Here is an 18,128-nt window from a genome sequence, read left to right as displayed (position 1 = left end):
GGAAAAAAAACCAACCCACTCTGTTATGTCCCTGCACATAACAACAAAACACAGTAAGGAATAATTGCCATTTATCTTGACAGGATGCAAGGAGGGAAGGAAGTGCATGTGAAGGCTCCTGTGCGTTCAGCAGTATTTATATCCTTTGAATATTTATTTATATCCTTTGAAGCTGTTCTTAGCAAAGGACTCACTGGGTTCATCCCCAACCCCATGGACTCAGCTGATGTTGAGGCGCCTCAGCAAGCTCCGGCTTACCCTGTCATGGGCTTTATCAGCTCTGCAATTCCAGTGTCGAGTCAATATAACACAATTTCTATGTTTTTTGTTCAATTCAAGTTGCTTGTTATCATACGTACCCTCAAAAAAGGCCAGCGAGTAAATCGAGCTCCCGTGAAAATGACTATTTACGCTTCATTCAAACTGTATCTCTGCCACAGAGTTCCCTTGAATCAGACAACCAGAAGCATCAGAGCATATCACAACAGTTAAACACGGCACAGGAACGTTCTGTATAAAGCACAGGATTAGTTTTATTTCCAGGCATGAGAAATTCAAGACCAAACTTCCCGATAATACAACTCATCTTAAAAAAATAAATGCCATCAGCACATGGCACCGCTGTTTCTCCTCACACGGTTTAGTTTTTCCCCCAAGTGCAAAGAACAGGGTGAGCAGCACAGCAACCACCTCGCACCTGTGGGATAACAGTGTTCCTAGAGAACTGAAAAGCTGACTCCACGACCCATAAAAGCTTTAGAAATTTTCATTGTATTCGACGTTAACAGACAAAAATGTACAGTATCAAAGAGGAGGATCAATTCCCTTAGGCACACTGTTAAATGGGATAGTAGCAAAAAATACAGGGCTTTGAACAAGCCACTGGAAGCACAATAGAAAAGTTAAGGCGTTAATGCAGACTCAGTATCCAACCAATTATGTTAAGGGCATCAGTGGAGTTTTCATCTGGAGGAAATCTCTTCTTCACCTGCAAAGCAAGAGGCAACTCAATTATTCCTTTCCATGGACACAACTTCCTAGTTCAAGACCTGGTTGTAAACCACAACTATTTCCATTCACAAATGCACTGAGAAATGCTCAAACAACATAGATAATTAATCTATATAGAGCTTTAAGAATAATCTCCACTCCCTTGCTTTCTTAGCGGTTTCATTTGTGAAGTTACTGCAAGTAGTTTTAGTTACGTTATAAGTTGGTAGAACTATTCGACCAGAAAGTTTCCAACGCTGTACCAGCATCCAGTCATTCGGATGACAGCTCTTCTTGCACGAGTGAAGCTCCATGCTAATCTATCCAAACCTCAACTAGAAGAAGAATGCGAGGTGGAAAGAAAGCACAGTGCATGCACCTTGAGTGCTGGAAAAGCACAACTTAGAAGCCAAAAAGAACTGGTGAAAAAAGAAATGGTAGCTATAGTGATGGGATTCCATGCAGTGTCAGAGAGATCCATCCCAACTCTGTCACAAAAGTAATTCACACAGGATTGTGGAGAACGGTATGTCCTGTTATAGCGCATTTCTAGCAGGAAAGAATATAGTATTTAACTATATTGGAGGATTATCATAGGCTTTTACCTTTTTAACTCATTCTTTTTCATGAAGACAAGTTCCTTAATTTTAATCCAAAAATTAAGTCAATGAAATCAACTCTATCAAAGGTTATAACAAACTGCTTCTTATAGCACAACAGCATGTGCTATACAAATTGTCCACTAATAAGTTTTTAAATTATAGCTCCTTACATACATTTTGTGGCTATCCCACAACGCATTAGTTCCCTCTCCTCCTTGGTACAAATTCACCTCCAGCTCTCTGGAAAACCCTTCACTGAAAGGAAGGCACAAAGCCCTGGTTCCTTTAGCAAGCACCGGAGTCCAGGAGTCGTTTGTCACCTCCAGCTTGTCCTTGCTGGTCACACCCATCGAGCAAGCAGAAAGCAGCCAAGTTTTTCTACCCGAGGCATCCCCTTGTCCAGATACATTTCAATTCCAGATCCCAGGCGACTGAATCATCCCACGGGATCCACGGATCTGTACGCCCATTGTTAGAATACACTGGTCTGTGTTTTAGCGAACTAATTATGTGTTAACACACGGGCAGTGAAAACACACCTAGGAAACTCAGCTTGACTGACTTAGCTAATTACAGGGCTCTGCTTGAAGCAGGGCCAAGTCTCCCCCTTTAGCTTCTGCTTGCTGCTGAAAAGAGAGATCCAGACACACGCAGCCTGGCTGACAGCACCGCGGGGCGGGCAAAGCTCCTGTGCGGCAGTGAAGCTTCGCTCCAGGGAAATGCTCAGGACGCTTTACAGACAGCGGTTAACTGAGCTGTAACATCGAGCGTCATCTGGCTGCTGCTACTGGGCCTCGGTAAGCAGAACTTCAAGTAAGAACAGCAGGAGGGTGGGCAGTTAAACCTAAAAGGACAAAAAGCCCAACCAAAGAAAAAAGATAATAAAATAAGCATGTCTTATTATTCACTTACCATCATAAAAATTAAAATAATGGGTGCTTCTTTCTACAGCTACCATTCATTTGAACTTTCGCCTCCAAATGCTGCTGTTCTAGAGAAACCTTAAGTCATCGCGGTACTTTTAGTGCGAGATGATGTATTTTTGGTGGTCATGTCAGAAAGACCGAACTGCAGCAACAGCATTCCGATAGCGCTGCCCAGACAGCAGCCACCAGGCTCACCCATGATTAAAACTGCACACAGGCAATCATTAAAACGATCAAACATTCATCCGTCAGCTCAGCGTTAGTGCTGGACATGGACAGGAGATAAAGAACCATCGAACTGCCGTTCTCACTCCAGAGCTCCCGGCTGAACCGGGCAACTCTACGTTTGTTGCCTTGAAAGTCAAGTCAGGTCTTGGATGAAACAGCAGTAGGCTTGAGGAGACTGAGAAAGATTAGGAAATCCACTTATGCCAGCTATGAAATGACACCCCAGCATGACTTTGGTTTTTTGGTAGGAAGAAATGTACAGTTCTTACAACCCCCTGCATACTGAACACGGCACCACATGATGTGACAGCAGAGAAAAACAACTGTACAAGAATCCAGCCTGAGCTTTTCATGGTATCAAGATTAACATCCTAAATATGTTTTGTTCCAGCCTATAGAAAGATTCCTCCTCCAAACCAGCTTGCAATTCTGAACGCACAGCTTACACTACAGTTCAAGTTTTCCTGAAGCTTTTACATACCAAATAGATTAATAGATCTGATTATACTCACCCAGGTCAATAAATTGCAGCAGAGGACAAACATCCTTAAGGCCAGTGTGCTCTAAGATACCAGATCGTTTCATTGGTTAACTGCGGCCCAAAGAGAGGGTTGAGTTGAGCCAGAATCGCAATCAGCCAACTGCAAGACAACCCCCCAACCCAAAACAGAGAACATCAGCCACATGAGAAAGCTTACGGTCATGGAAATGCTTGTCCAGAGCACAAGTACCACCAAAGACAAGACAACTTTCAGGAAGGTCTAGTGGCAAATCAAAACTTTCCTCAAGCTCAGATACCAGCAAGGAAGATCTGGTATTCGAATGATTCTGCAACTGAAACAATAAATCAGACTGTTCCATATAAAGCAACACAAACCCACCCGACAGCATTTCTCTTGTACTTTTCCTTTGACAGCAAAGTGCTTTGAGACATACAAAATGCACATATTTGTGGCCTCAGAAGATAGAAACATGAGAGACAGACCTTTTCTCACTGCCTCTGAAGCATCCTTTAAACCAAAACCTCTGAGAAACATATCTCTTTTCTCATCTGCTCTTATTTTAAGTGTACAACAACCTACCCTTGCAGATATGGTATATTTATCATCAGAGACTGAATAAAAGGTGAATTTAAACCTGGCAGGGAGGTGAGGAAACAGGGACTTGAAGCAAAAGGGCACGATGCTACAGGAGCATGAGTGAGAACAAAACCAACAGGACACCAGAGCAGCTCACAAACCAAACCGTGGCCAGAACCGAGAGCAAGACGAATGCAGCTTGTGGAAAATATCCAGGAAAGCTAAACAGAAATAAATATTCCACTGTTAAAAGATACATTTGCTTTGTAAATAGTACAAGTTCCAGGAAAAGCGATGGGTCCTTCCATGGATTTAAATCTATGCTAAATACTAAGTATATAAACACATTTAGTGCACACACTGGCTCATCTGTCTGCTATTTCCAGAATGCTTTGTAAGGAGGAGAAAAAGCAGAGCAGCTTTGTAATGGGAGCTGCCACAAATGTATCAGGGAGCTCAGGCAGTCATGGAAAATTCCACACAAACCTTGATGCTGTGACCAGCAAACCAAGTGCAGCTCTGCCGAGAAGCGGCGACAACAGCCAGAGGCAAAAGATGCAGGCTGGACTCAGGGAAAACACATCAATCCGCCTAAAATTCACCAATATTTGTTTTCAATGGCACTTTCAGTTTTGCACAGAGTAGGGCTCTAGTGAGACCGATGTGCCAATCAGCCCATCGGTCACGCAGGCCCTGGAATCCAGGTCAGGTTCTACAAAGCCATTAAAACATCAGCCAGACATCACCAAGAGGAGCCCATAACCTTCACGTTGACATGTTTCCACTTTGCCATCCAAAGCAACGACAACAGCGTCTTTTGAAATCATGTTAATAATTGTTACATTTACTTAAGTGGAATAGCAAATTGGTTCTTAAAAACACCACGGCATTTATTTCACCAGGGTTCATTTTCAGATACAAAAGGCTGATAGAAGGGGTGCCAAAGCGCCGTGCCATCTGCCTTCAGCATCCTGAGTAACACCCGTGGGAGGGCAGGAACACCAAAAGCCTGTTAAAGCACATTATTCCCCTTCTCACTGCACAGGAGGGAGGAAACTGCACAAATCTCTCACCTCTCTCTGCTTCCCGAGTTCAGCTCCAGCGTGGCTGTGAATTAAATGAGCTGGAAGAACATTTGGAATATCGATGTGTCCCAGCGGTATAACTGTGCGGTTTTCAAAAGCTGTTTGTTGGGACCACGCTGGAAACCGAAGCTCCGAGCCCAGGGGTGTTACAGGTCAGCCGCACATTCCCCTCCCTGCTCTGCTGGGGCCCAATAATTTGAACTGAAACTCCACGACTCCCCTGCGTTCAAGGTGAGAAATGGAAAAGCTTCTCCCACGTTTTGCTCGAGCGATGCCGCTTTACACAATAATCACGACAACGCAAAACAAAACGCGGCATTCACAGCAAAACAAAGCAAGTCTCTGCATCCAATGTGTAACGTTCTGCGGTTGCTAAAATCAGGTATAGCATTCAAGCCACCCACAGGTCCTTAAATTCTACCCCTACTACTTACAACAGTTAATTACCCGGCTCAGACAAGGAAATTAAAGTCCCTTATGTTCTACCAGGAAGATTTTTTAAAAGGTCTTTGTACCACAATTGCCATCTGTCTGTGCTCTGTATTACAAATTAAGGTCCTGCTATCTCTGTTTAAATGTCAATTTGAACAACCGGATTTTAATCCTTTTCAAATCAGCGGCAAAAAATACCATTTTTCAAGGGCCCTGCCCTCCATTAGGGGAATATCATGGTACTGTTTCAGGAACTGCTTTGTAAACAGCAGAATAGATTTAGACTTAGTTCCTTACAACAGGGTATAAACCGTAATTTCTGCAGCAGTAACTCCTTATGTTTTCCTCAGGTTCCTGACACTTGTATATTCTGACACTCTATATTCTCATATAGCCCTCAAAGGGTTACTGGGTACAATCTCTGTACGCAAACGATGCACTTACACAGGCAAAACTCTTCCATAGAACAAGCAAATGAACACCATGTGATCAAGACCATTATTCAAAATGATTGCTCTTCAACCTAAACAGAAGAAACAGCTTGAAGTTGAAATTTGATTGACTCTAAATATAGTTAGCACAAATTTGGTTTGATGCAAATCAATTTGTCAACCAAGTGGTGTCCAATGAAGACAGGAAATTGTCTTTTCCCTATTTTCAACAGGAAAGGTAACTCAGTATGAAAGTAGGGTTAGCAGAGCTCTAAACAGCTCTAAAAAGGAGAAGAGCAGCAGCCACCTACTAAGGACACATAAATACAGCAGAACATGCCTAAGACAACACAACAGGTTATTTTAACCCTAACATATCCAACGAAGAATCCACAGAAATAATTCTTCTGGGCTTCCTTTGAGGATGATATGCAAAGTAAGTCTCTTTATTTAGTCACCAAAATCAAGGTCTGAAATTTTTTGCAATGCTTCCCTCAAAAAAGGAAGAGGATATTGCAAGAACAAACACGTTTAAATAAAACAGGAAAGAAAGGTTGGACAAGGTGACCTTTCAAGGTCCTTTCCGACCAGGGCTGGTTTATGATTCTGTACTAAATTCATAGAAAAAAAGACGGGGTGATGAGGCAACTTCTATCGTGGAACATGAGGAGAAAAACCTGCTTGTTGTTGTTCTATGGGAAGCAGGCACTAAGTATGGAATGAATGCGGTTGGGTATAATTATTGATGGTTTAAGACACGGTAAGACTCTGCTCCTTCTCCTTTTTCAAGGTGTAATTGGAGAAAATCAAAGGTAATACAGAAAACGAGTTGGAGCCCACAAGATCATGGAAGAGCCCCCTCACAGGACATGCAAGAACAGGTTATAAATCACATTAATGACACTAAACTTATAACAGGTCTGTTTAGGTACCAAAAAAACCCCAAACAAACAAAAATCACCTCCAAACTCCCTGGACTTACACGTGAAATACCACTGTACATTTGAATACTTCACAGCATTCAGTGCAAGTTAAATTCTACAACAATTACATTACACATCACAACCCAAAGGATTCTGCAGATGCAACGTGGCCTCGACTTCAAGGAAACCGTCCTTGGAACAAGAAAGAAAACAAAGCCTAAGCGTCAAGGATTTTAGAGTAGAACGTTTCTGTTAAAATACAGAGTAGGAAGAACTTCAGAACTTCAAAAATAAAGCCAAAACAAACCCAAAACCACTATGGCTTCTCCCCCAATTTACCGTAACCTCCTAAAAACGAGCACCCAGTTAGTTGCCCTTTCTTCGCCAAACATTTAGGACCTACCACTAGACTGGGCTGCCACATACTCAGTGTATGGGCAAGAAGGCCTCCATAGCACTGGAATTCCCAAATTTCAATCCCAAATTCAAGCTGTTGGCACTACAAAGCTCTTCAAGTTTCTACATCTGCTCAGCAAAATGTCTTAAAACTGTCACGGAAAAAAAACATAGAACCAAGTTGGCTGTACTTCTACAATTGCCCAGAAGAATGAACTCTTAGGACTTCACGTGTCAAATGCTCTGAATACAAAGAAAGACGCTCACCTGTATAAAACCTGAATATTAAACTACATCAAACCTGCATGTGCCACAGGAAAACCCAACATGGAACCCAAGAGGCCTCTCCAGGAATGTGCCAACACTGATTAAATGGCTTTTGGCTGCCACTTCTTCAGATGAGTCTTGAGATTAGAGATGCACTTCTCTAAATATTCACGTTAAGGTCCTTAGAGTAGCATAAATAATGCCTAAATACTTCAGGAATGTAAAAATACTACTTGGGTTCAAGTGGAACTCTCAATAATGATTTTGTTACAAGTTAGCCCTAAAGACCTAACCAGATTTTTACCAATTGACTCTCCATAACAAATTCTTCCCAAACACATTTCAAAGTTCTTTCTGCATAGCACCCTCCTCGACAAGATCAGTCTCTACGGTCTTAGAGAAAGAACAGATAGAGAAAACGGCACCCATGGTTTGTCTTGAGGACTCCAGCTAAAGCTCCACAAGCAACAAAACACTGAACAGGGGATGAGAAGCTCCTCAACAAGTCTTTTTCCAATTTCTACTACTTCTCTTACAGAAAAAGCCTTCAAAATATAACGTGCATTTAAAAAGAAACAGTCTCAATATATCAAAGCAAACCAAGTCTGTTACAAAAATTATTTGTGAGCTACCAAAAACCCCCATGTAGAAGGTTTTCTGCCCACTGCCCCACCACACTTTGGGAATATATTTAACCCAACTAAGCAAAACTAATCAGTAGGTCTAACTTAGTTTCATTTTAGAAAGAAATGAGTTCTAGAATTGACAAATTGCCATTATACATGTGAGTGAATAAACCAGTGAACTGGAAAGCAGTGATAGCAAGAGCACTATTCAATAGTGATGTGTCAGAAGACAACAAGAGGAATCCCGGTTTGTTTTAATTCCATATTCACCAACAGGCAAATGTTTCTTTCAGCAGGTTGAAGGTCTTTCAAACTAAGAATTCTAAGAACTGTCTATGCGCCTAAATCTCTGATGCATTTTAAAAGCCACTTCCTACATGTCTCGAAGATTTAAAACAAAGAACTTTTGATTACATCGGAACTGTGCCTGGATTGAGACACAAGACATTATTTATACTTACAACAGGTAGCAGCAAACAGCACATGTCACCAGCATTGTGTTGATAACACTGCAAAAAGGAAGGAGAAAAACAGCTGATGAGGTGTCACGCTGTGACCGGCCACAAGATCCCCAGGAAAAACCACCCCAGCAAACAAGTTTAACTTTGATCATATGGGAGGTGACTCAACAGGAACGTTCTAACTTCTTCCAGCTGAGTAAGTGGCAGCTGAGACTGCAGAACCGATGGACTCTGGCAGACAGAGGTTATACAGATGTGCTTAACAAACATCACTGTGAAGAGGAGCACAATCAGTGTCAGTGCCCTGGCTCCATTTCACAGGCAAGCCAGTAAACTCCTGAAGCTGGGTATTCTAATGCTAACGGCAAACAAACAACATTTCCTACACTCACAAAATCCTGCTTACAGAAAATTTCAGTATCAAAATATATCTTTTAATTTCATGTCATGAACGAGGGGTTTGCAAAATGAAATCTCAAAGCCACTTGAAATTCTATGTAGGGTAAGGTTTTCCTTTCTTGCCAAAAGGAAACCGTGACACCATAGTTCAGCTGAAACGAAGCAAGAACAAAGCAGCTCTTGAAATGGAAAATGGTTAAAACTGTAGCTAGACACACATATGATTTTGAAAATGGAGGAAGCAAATGAGGTTTCTCTAACAGTGAGTGATTTGTGCAGCTCATTAAACTTGGTAGCAAAGTGGAGGGTTTTTTCCTTTTCCAATCATAAAAAAGGATTTCCAGCTATGTATTTCCCCCCATCCAACAGAGTAACACAAACTCATGCTAAGTCAGTAATTTCCAACCCTTGTGTGACTTGGGTGACACTAAATATTTTTCATTTATCAATAGACATTCATCTTGTCAACTTTCAAACCAATGCCACAAGCTAACGCAGCCTGCACTGAGCTTCGGGAACCCCTCCTTTCCAAGGAGTTCCGGAGTCGTTGCTCAAGAGTTTTGAGGATGGGCATAGATGTATTTCTAAGCTATTTTTAAGGACAGGCAAGTTTTGAGGCACAAAACACACTTTGGGTTTGAAATTAAAGGAGTGAAAAATCAGACTTGAATAGAAGAACTTGGGGAAAATTCCTCCAAGTTCAGATAAACATCTAACAGAAAAGACAGTTAGTACCTGTGAAGCAGAGGGCATGTCAGAGAGAGGAAGAGAGATTTAGTGGTCATTATCTCCTAGGGAAAAGAGAAAGACAAAAACTTGTCTACTTTTTAATCCAAGCAGCTACAATCACTGCAGGAGAAAATCCCTCTGCCCAGATGCCCCATGTATGTCCTGGGGCACCACAGCTACCAGGCCACTGGTGGGCATTTAAGCACAAAACTGAGGTTGTTACAACCACATTTTCAGTCTTGTCCAGCGTGAAACTAGAGGGTGGTGGAGCAAGTTACAAGAGGTCAAGGAAAAAAAAAGAGAAGAAGGAAGTTGTTGCTCAAACACCATCTAAGCGAACAATAGATCTCCTTGCCATAGGACGCTGTGTAGGTTTACAGGACTTGAGAGTAAAACTCAGAAGTAGGGATTTTGAGGGCTGGAGACACCGCTCCCGGGCCTGCGCTCCGGAGGCCTCAGAGGTTTTCGCTCCGGAGGCCTCAGAGGTTTTCGCTCCGGCCCCCACAGCTCGCCGGTCTCGCCCGGGCCTCGGCCCCCCCCGCCCTCCGCGCTGCGCCAGAGCGGCCGAGGGGCCCGCAGAACCACTGCGGCAGGAAGCGGCGGCCCCGGGCCTGGCGGAGCGGCCAGCGCGGCCCATACGGCGGCGGGAGAACGGGAAACTCGGGAGGGCCAGAGCCGCAAGGCCGCTGCTGCCCGCAAGGGCACAGCCCATCACGGCCAGGCCGCCGGGCCCACCTCACACACTGCCCCGCTACTCCTGAAGGGAAATGGACCCTCAGCCAGCCGCCGCCGCCGCCGCCCCCCGGCCACTCACCCGCGGTTGGGCCCCTTGGGTATGAGCCACGGCAGGACGCCGCCGACCAGTCCCCAGAAAACGCTCATGACGATGATGGGCACCGTCAGGCCACCGTACGCCATGGCGGGGACGGCGGAGACGAGCGACCCGGCCTGGCGCGGCGCCTCCCGCTGCCCTCAACCGGCCGCAGCGCCCCGCCCCGCCCCGCCCCGCCTCCCCGCCCCGCCCCGCCTCCCCGCCCGCCAATCAGCACCCGCTACGTAACCGGAGCCCGGCGGCGCACCTGCGCGTGAGCGCTTGGCCCTGCCTCCATTCTTAGCACCGCCTCCTACCCTCGGCCACGCCCCCTCTTAGCTCCGCCCCCCGTGTTCGGCCGCGGCTCCGCCGGGTGACCAGGGGCCACCGAGGAAAAGGGGGAGAAGCAGCTTTGGGGTGAGGGTGCGGCTTCTGTTGGGTCAAAGGCTGGTTCTGAGCTCATCTACAAACTGGGCAGATGGAGCCCTGCCCGTGCGTTGGCTCAACAGCCGAGAAGCTCCCTGGAAAACAGCTGAAGTGAGGCAAAGGAACCCCAGGGACTCTGCAGCACCTTGGCTGCAGGTGAAGAAAAACCTTAATGTGTGGATGCATCAACTGCCACGGACAAAACCTCTGAACCTACATAAAAGCAGCGACATTCAAAGCCCACCTTCCAAAGCAGCCTTTGTATTAATGTCTATAAATGATCCCAGAAATGCAAATACAATTTTTCTCGATTCTCAGCATCCTGCAGAGCTTTTCAGGCAGGAGCTGAATTTCCTCCCCTCTACATCAGCAATTAGAGGGCCATTCACCGAGTCTGGAAATTAACTGCAGAGCTGTTCCCAACGCGCTGCAGCAGCCCTCAATTATAGATGTACAGAGCTCTAAAAAACTCATTTCCACTCACAGAAAAGTTCATCCAAAATAGCGTTAGCAGCTCTGAGCCTGCCTTCCCTCCCACCCTTTTCGAACTGGTGAGGTGAACCCCCCATCACAACCTCTAGCGTCAGTGTGAGACCCCTGAGGCACCACATGGCACTGCACAGACGCCTGGTGAACCTCTCAAACGTCATCCTTTACTGCTGAATTTATAAGGTGGTCGAAAATAAACGTAATATAAGAGGATTGCAGAAAGAGATTTGTGGCCAGAAACAGCTTACTTCAAATGTCTGGGGAAACATTACAACTATGTGGTTTACAGAATCAATATGTTCATTTAAAACCATGGACATGTTTGAGTTAATTATCAGTGGAAGAGACAGAGGAGCAATGGTCATTTGATGTGTGTTTTCAGGATTGCGCTACTCTTTCCAGCGTTGGTGGAACCATTCCTTTATGGGGAAAAGAGTCTCTGGTTTTCTTAAAAGTGAAAAAGAGAAGTGTGAAAAGCTTTTTTAATTTAGTGGAGGTATTTTTTACATAGCAACATCAAAACATGAGAACGAGTATATAAATGCTAACCAGATGCACCATATCAAGACATTCTAAAAGAGAAGACACAACAATAAGTTTAATTTTAGCAGTTCTTTAATGGTGTCATATAGAAAACCATCTATTCTTGCATCTTTTCGATTGTTTCTTCCTTGTATTTGCCCTTCTCCTTTCCAACCTGGCGAGACTTGGCTTTACGTTCCAAGATCTTTTTGCGATCTTTGTCCAGCTTTAGCCTAGTGATCACCACCTAGAGAAAGGACAAATAATTTAGTGTCTCCTCAGTGTTAAAATACAGCAAGTGGACAGAACTGTGGTAACAGCACGGCCCAAAACAATCACTGCTGACTGACTGCACCAACGCACCCGAGTTTTATTGCCACAGACCATCTAATTTGGTTTGAGTAGAACAGAGGTACTGAATTGCTTTCTGTGTTTCCAAACACTGAGCTATGTTAATTTTTCTGAATAAATTCAGGGATCAGAACATACAGGCAGTTTTTTCAATGCACAACCGTAACATTTGGCCAAACTGAAGAGCAGCCAAATTTCCATCCATCTGCACAATAAAATAATTACTTTGAAGTAAATCTAATTTCCATTACGCTGTCCAAACATGATGGATACCACCTCCACCTAAACACAGAGCACAGCTGAGTCTTCTTTCCAGTACCATAAAGGCAAGTAATAGATAATGATTTTAATTGCTCCATGTTTTAAGCAAAGCCACCTAAATTTCCGAACACTGGAAAGCCATGCTGCTGCTGGTCATATCACTTGCAACAGCCAATACATCTGCATGAACTACAGTAACATGCATCATAGTGACTCATGTAAAGACAATCTAAAGAACACATCTGTTATGGAACAGTTGCGAAGCAGCCTGGTGGTTGTCAGGTGTTACTAACACAGACACATAAAGGTAACTTGCTACCAGAACTTCAATGGTATGCCCCAACAAAGCAGCAGGAAACTGAAGCTCTGGTTTTCAGCCTTCAGTGCTCTCTCTGCATCCCGCAAAACGGCAAAGAAATAAGCGCTTTGATATTACTGAAAGGAGTACTTAAAAAATACAACTAACGATCAAATCCTAGAAAAAACAAAGGCTGCAGCGGCTCAGTTTCACTGTGCATTCAGGTCTCTCTTAATTGTAATTAATTCCTACCTCTTTACCAAGGAGAGGCAGAAACCGGTCATCCACCTGACTGCAAATTTGCTACAAACAAAACATTCTTCTGTTTTTTGCCTTAATGACTAGAATCTTTATCAAATTAGAAAAAAACTTTCACGGGAGGACCAGCACAAACCTCAACTTCTTCCACTGCTATTTACTGCACAAGTAACATGTGCACGGGTTCCACTGTAATGTCACCTTGTCCCTCAAATATTATTACTGCACACAAGTCATTATGTTGTTTTGGAATGATTCTGCTCTCCCTCTGCTGAACACACCAACTACTTACATCAGAAAACCTGTTACAACTGGATTTCTTCCACCAACACTTCGGCGTGCGTGCCCACACTGCAAGGCTAAGCAGACTCACTTCATCTGCTTCAAACCAGATTTTGGCCAGTTCTTCTGTTTAGTTTGAACTGTTCTCCTGTTATGATCTAAAAAGGCTTTGCCTGGTTTTTACAAACTAGAAACACTGTAAATCACTTGGGGCTCAAAGCAGATTCAGACAAGCTTAGCTCACAACAGTCCACAAGAACAAATCACAGTTCCGAGCATCTATCTGAACATTCCTAGGGCCTCCATCAGTGCGAACACCACACAGCAAAGGAGGATTGTTCTGAACCATCTATATTATGCTTTAAAAACACCAAGCTCTTCAGAAGAGCTCTTGGTTTGCACTGTTCCTTCTCTCCCATCATGACACCACAACATTTCCTTGTTTATTATCCCCCTACACTGTACTATTTCAACCCATTATTCCACACGCCTTAGCAAGGTTCTGCTCATGCCAGTAGCAGCATCTTCATTTGCCAAAAACCAGGTCTCCCACACGTCGGATGTCCTGTTACGTGCCGTACCTTGCTGGGATGGATCCCCACGTGGACAGTTGTGCCGTTGGCCTTCTCACGCTGCACGCGTTCAATGTAGATGACGTACTTTTTCCTGTACACCTGGACCACCTTGCCGATCTGCTGGCCTTTGTAGTGTCCCCGGACAACCTGAACAGGACCATGAGATGCACAGTGTCCCATACTTCAAAACCACCCCTTAAACAATTAGCAGACCTTGAGAAACACTGTCTAATTATCCCAGAAGAAAAGCAGAACTGCACGGGTTGAAATCACAACTCTGCTCTTTGTACACACGTGCTACAAAGCCAATTACTTGGCAATTTCAGCAATCACTAAAATGGCAAATGCAATGGATCAGAACCGTACTTTTATCTAATTTTCTCCACAATAAACCCCAATGAAGGAACTCTCTATCTTTTCAAACAGAAGGACAAAAGTCAACCTTAACAGCTTAACTTTGGATTCATTTCTAAACTGATCTTTTTAAAATATCGCGGGTATCCAACAGTCTATAGAAAAAAGAAAAGAAACAATCCTTTGTTTTGTGCTTTACTGTTAAAAGCCTTTAATGCAGCATGATAATCAATGCATCTACCTAAAGTTGCCAGCACACTTAGGTTCCTTGTGTTTTCCTTCTCACTGTTGTGATCTCAAGAAACACTCAATAGGCCAAGTCTATGGCTAAATTAACTTGTTTTGTAAAGCTGTAGCATCAATTTGAATTTGTCTAGCCCTTCCTTTTTGCTCAGGCTGTACATGAAAACCAAAACCCAGACAGAAGTACACGTGGAACAGTACAATTTAAAAGACAGACAGCGCAGCTACCTGGACTTCATCGTCCTTTCGGATGGGCATAGACCGGACGTTGTATTTCTGCCGCAGCTCCTTGGAGAGCGGGGAGGACATGATTTTTCTTCGAATGTGAGAAGGTGCATTGAAGTGGCGTTTGCGGTTCTTGCTGCGGTCTGAGGTCACAAACGGATTGAACTTCATTCTGGCTGCACAAAGAAAAACAACAGCTTGAGAGATGGTTGTAACTCACACACACCGTGCTTCATCACCTACCCACACAAAGTACGCTAGGACATACAAAAGCAATTTTAACTACTTTTAATCCCACCCCTGGTTCATATACCTTTAAAAACCAGACTTCAAATAAGGTTTAAGCTCTTCCTTGAACAACAACCCTGCGACTGACTGATATGCTATATACATGGACATCTCTTTCTAGTCCAAAGTCTAGACTCTCAGAAGTCAGGACACCCAACTGACAAGTGTTTTTTTTGCTGTACCATACCCTTGTGTATAAGGCAAATGTATATTTTGGACTCACAGAGATGGGGAGCTCATGCTGCACAGGTATCTCAAACAAAGCACAATGCCTGATTCAGGAGCACATTTGTAAATCCATGATACCTGTGGTCTTTCCTGAATCTTAACAGCCACGCTACAGTTGTCTGTTATCACACAGAATCGCAGAGTGGTTGGAGTTGGAAAGGACCTCTGGAGATCATTCGGTTCAACCCACCTGCTAGAGCAGGGTCACCAGAGTAGATCACACAGGGTCATGTTCATGCAGGTTTGAATGTCTCCACAGCCACTCTGGGCAGCCTGGTCCAGGGCTGTCACCCTCAAAGTAAACAAGTTTCTCCTCATGTTCACATGGAACCTCCTGTTTCAGCCTGTGCCTGCTGCCCCTCACCCTGTCATTGGGCACCACTGAACAGAGTCTGGTTCACCCTCTGACACCCACCCTTGAGAAATTTATAGACATTGACGGGATCCCCTCTCAGCTCCTCTTCAGCTGAACAGCCCCAGCTCTCTGTGTCTCCTCATCAGAAAGATGCTTCAGACCCCTCAGCATCCTCGTGTCCCTCCAGTAATTCCTTGTGCTTCTAGGTTACGTTACGGTTATGCCACCACTCATCCTGACTGACAAACCAGGTCCATTCGATGATGTTCATTACAACACTCATGTCCTACACACTTGTCCCTCCTGCACACACCACCCCGGGCACACCGCACATCAGCAAACCACACGCTGCCCGAGCTGCATTAACCAAAAAAACCATTACCAAACACCAGACGGCAGGAGTGCGGGCTCCCTCCCGGGCCTGAGCTCCCTCCCGAGCCCCGGGGCAGGCCTGTCCCACCGGCCACCCCTGCGGCCCACACCGGCTCCCCCGCCGCCTCTGCCTGATCCTGGGGGCCAACCCCGCTCCCCTTCCCAGTCAGCGAAAAGGGCCCGGGCCACCCCAGCAAGGCCCGAGGCGACCGACCCCCTTCCCGCCCCGCTTCTGCTTCCCCGAACAGGCCCCACCGGGGCCGCCGCAGGAGCCCCGTCCCGCCGCGGCCAGCGGGGCCCAGCGCAGGGCCACCCCGCGCAGGATGGCGGCGGATGGAGCCGGGCCGCGCCGGGCCGCCCTTACCCCGCTGCTGCTGCCGCGACGGTCGCCCGGAAAGAGGAACGGGACGTGCTTCCGGTTCCGCAAGCGGCCAACGGGATGTCGCGAGATCCTGCGCTCGGAGCTGGGGCCACCTGCGCCCCCTGGCGGCCGGCGGCCGCAGGTGCGGCGAGCGGGCACCTGGTACCCGCCCGAGCATCATCCCCCGGTACCCGCCCGAGCATCATCCCCCGGTACCCGCCCGGGCATCCTCCCCCGGCACCCGCCCGGGCATCACCTCCCGGTACCCGACCAGGCATCACCCCCCGGTAACTGCCTGGGCATTACCCCTCGGTATCCGCCCGGGCATCATCCCCCGGTACCCGCCCGGGCATCCCCCCCCGGTACCCGCCTGAGCATCATCCCCTGGTACCTGACCAAGCATCACCTCCCGGTACCAGCCCAGGCATCATCATCTGCCGGTACCCGCCCGGGCATCATCCCCCAGTAACTGACCAGGCAGCATCCCCTGCCACCTGAGCATCATCCCCCGGTACCCACCTAGGCATCGTCCCCCAGTACCTGACCGGGCATCACGCCCCGGTACCAGCCCAGGCATCTTCCCCTGGTACCTGCCCGGGCATCATTGTCTCCGGTACCAGCCCGAGCCTATTCTGCCAAGTTCAAATTCCCCCGCCCAGGCCCTGTGCCCATGGGCACCATCACCTGCTTCCATAAACCAACTCACCTGCACAAACTGCTTGCACTTCAGATAGATTTGGTACTATTAGTTTTTTCTTTTCAGGAACAGATTAATGTATTCCCAAGGAAAATCATTTATGGCAGAATGTGATGCTGGTAGAAATGAACCGATGGCTCGGGTGCAGCAGCACACACCCTCGTTTGGGTTCTGGTTTATAAAGATCATCTGGAAAAGTTTCCAGCCTGCTGAGAGTTGTACAAATGCCTTTCCCAGGGCCTTTGCTCATCTTTTATGCAAAGTAAAGGACCTTTGGTACCTGTTGCTTCTGGAAACCCGAGTTCCAATCTGTATGTGATGTTAATTGGAAGATCTCTTCCTTCATTAAGACGTTGTACAGCAGTGTTGCGGTTTAAGCTGAGCTGGCGATCACAACTCCCCAAATAGGGGAGAGAATCGAAAGGGAGAAACTCATGGATTGAGATAAACTCAGTTTAATAAAATAACACTACTATACCACTACTACACCTTCCCAGCCGCCCCACACCCACGGGCAGAGCCTCAGAAAGACCTTGGCTCCCAGACAATAACTAAGGTAACAATAAACTCTTACATTCTCATTGTTCCAACTCAAAGACAATGGAAAGTTACTTGAAGAAGAACATTAACTCCATCCTGGGGTGATACCTGCTTGTTCGCAAACTAACGACTGTGCCAGCTGCAAAAAAGAGAAGTTTCTAACTGCATAAAGAAAATTAACTCGCTTTCAGTCAAACCAGCACAAGTGGGCACCAACACAAGTCAGAAATACCACAACTTAAAGCAATTCTGCAGTGCAGATATATTGTGTCCAAATTTGCTGTGTTGCAACCCTTTACTATTCAATCATTGTTGATTTCCTCAGACACTTATTTCTAAATATCTAGTGAAGCAAGGCTAAAAGGAAATTAGAGGAGGGGGGGAACAACATAGGGGTTATTTTATATACCAAGTGGCATGGTGACTAAAGCCAAACGCAGCAGGTTCCAAGCACAGGCCACACACCTCTCATAAAAAGGAGGTTAGAACACTTGGTACTGTTCAAAACCAAGCACTGAACGTCCAGACGTGACTCAGATCCCATTACAAAAGAGCCCCGTGTTAACTTTCTACGCAGTGACCTGGCTTACAGCGATTTCATCCTGTGATAATGCTTAG

General features: G+C 45.7%; 2 protein-coding genes across 2 annotated transcripts; both read right to left on the bottom strand.

The window, feature by feature from the left end:
* Positions 1-508: 508 nt before the first annotated feature.
* ATP6V0E1 (ATPase H+ transporting V0 subunit e1) lies at positions 509-10,574 on the bottom strand. The gene is made up of 4 exons (XM_065849448.2): positions 10,389-10,574; positions 8,447-8,494; positions 3,259-3,387; positions 509-988 (listed from the first exon to the last, which is right to left on the bottom strand). The coding sequence occupies exons 1-3, from the start codon at positions 10,490-10,492 to the stop codon at positions 3,294-3,296; spliced, it is 246 nt and encodes an 81-aa protein (XP_065705520.1). The 5' UTR covers positions 10,493-10,574; the 3' UTR covers positions 509-988; positions 3,259-3,293.
* A 1,323-nt stretch (positions 10,575-11,897) lies between these two features.
* Positions 11,898-16,378, bottom strand: RPL26L1 (ribosomal protein L26 like 1). Its single transcript, XM_065849388.2, has 4 exons — positions 16,277-16,378; positions 14,673-14,845; positions 13,854-13,994; positions 11,898-12,069 (listed from the first exon to the last, which is right to left on the bottom strand). The coding sequence occupies exons 2-4, from the start codon at positions 14,838-14,840 to the stop codon at positions 11,941-11,943; spliced, it is 438 nt and encodes a 145-aa protein (XP_065705460.1). The 5' UTR covers positions 14,841-14,845; positions 16,277-16,378; the 3' UTR covers positions 11,898-11,940.
* Positions 16,379-18,128: the final 1,750 nt, after the last annotated feature.

Source organism: Patagioenas fasciata, chromosome 14 (assembly GCF_037038585.1).
Source record: "Patagioenas fasciata isolate bPatFas1 chromosome 14, bPatFas1.hap1, whole genome shotgun sequence".
Classification (NCBI taxonomy): domain Eukaryota; kingdom Metazoa; phylum Chordata; class Aves; order Columbiformes; family Columbidae; genus Patagioenas; species Patagioenas fasciata.
Note: the sequence above shows the minus strand (reverse complement) of the source record. Positions and strands in the feature narration are given on the sequence as shown.

Coding starts and splice junctions, on each gene's coding strand:
- RPL26L1 (XM_065849388.2), bottom strand. CDS start 14,840: ATGAAGTTCAATCCGTTTGTGACCTCAGACCGCAGCAAGAACCGCAAA. Junction 13,995..14,672: donor GAAAGGACGATGAAGTCCAG/GTAGCTGCGCTG, acceptor GGTCCTGTTCAG/GTTGTCCGGGGACACTACAA. Junction 12,070..13,853: donor TGGGGATCCATCCCAGCAAG/GTACGGCACGTA, acceptor TCCTTTCTCTAG/GTGGTGATCACTAGGCTAAA.
- ATP6V0E1 (XM_065849448.2), bottom strand. CDS start 10,492: ATGGCGTACGGTGGCCTGACGGTGCCCATCATCGTCATGAGCGTTTTC. Junction 8,495..10,388: donor CCCAAGGGGCCCAACCGCGG/GTGAGTGGCCGG, acceptor TCCTTTTTGCAG/TGTTATCAACACAATGCTGG. Junction 3,388..8,446: donor GCTGTTTGCTGCTACCTGTT/GTAAGTATAAAT, acceptor GTTGTCTTGCAG/TTGGCTGATTGCGATTCTGG.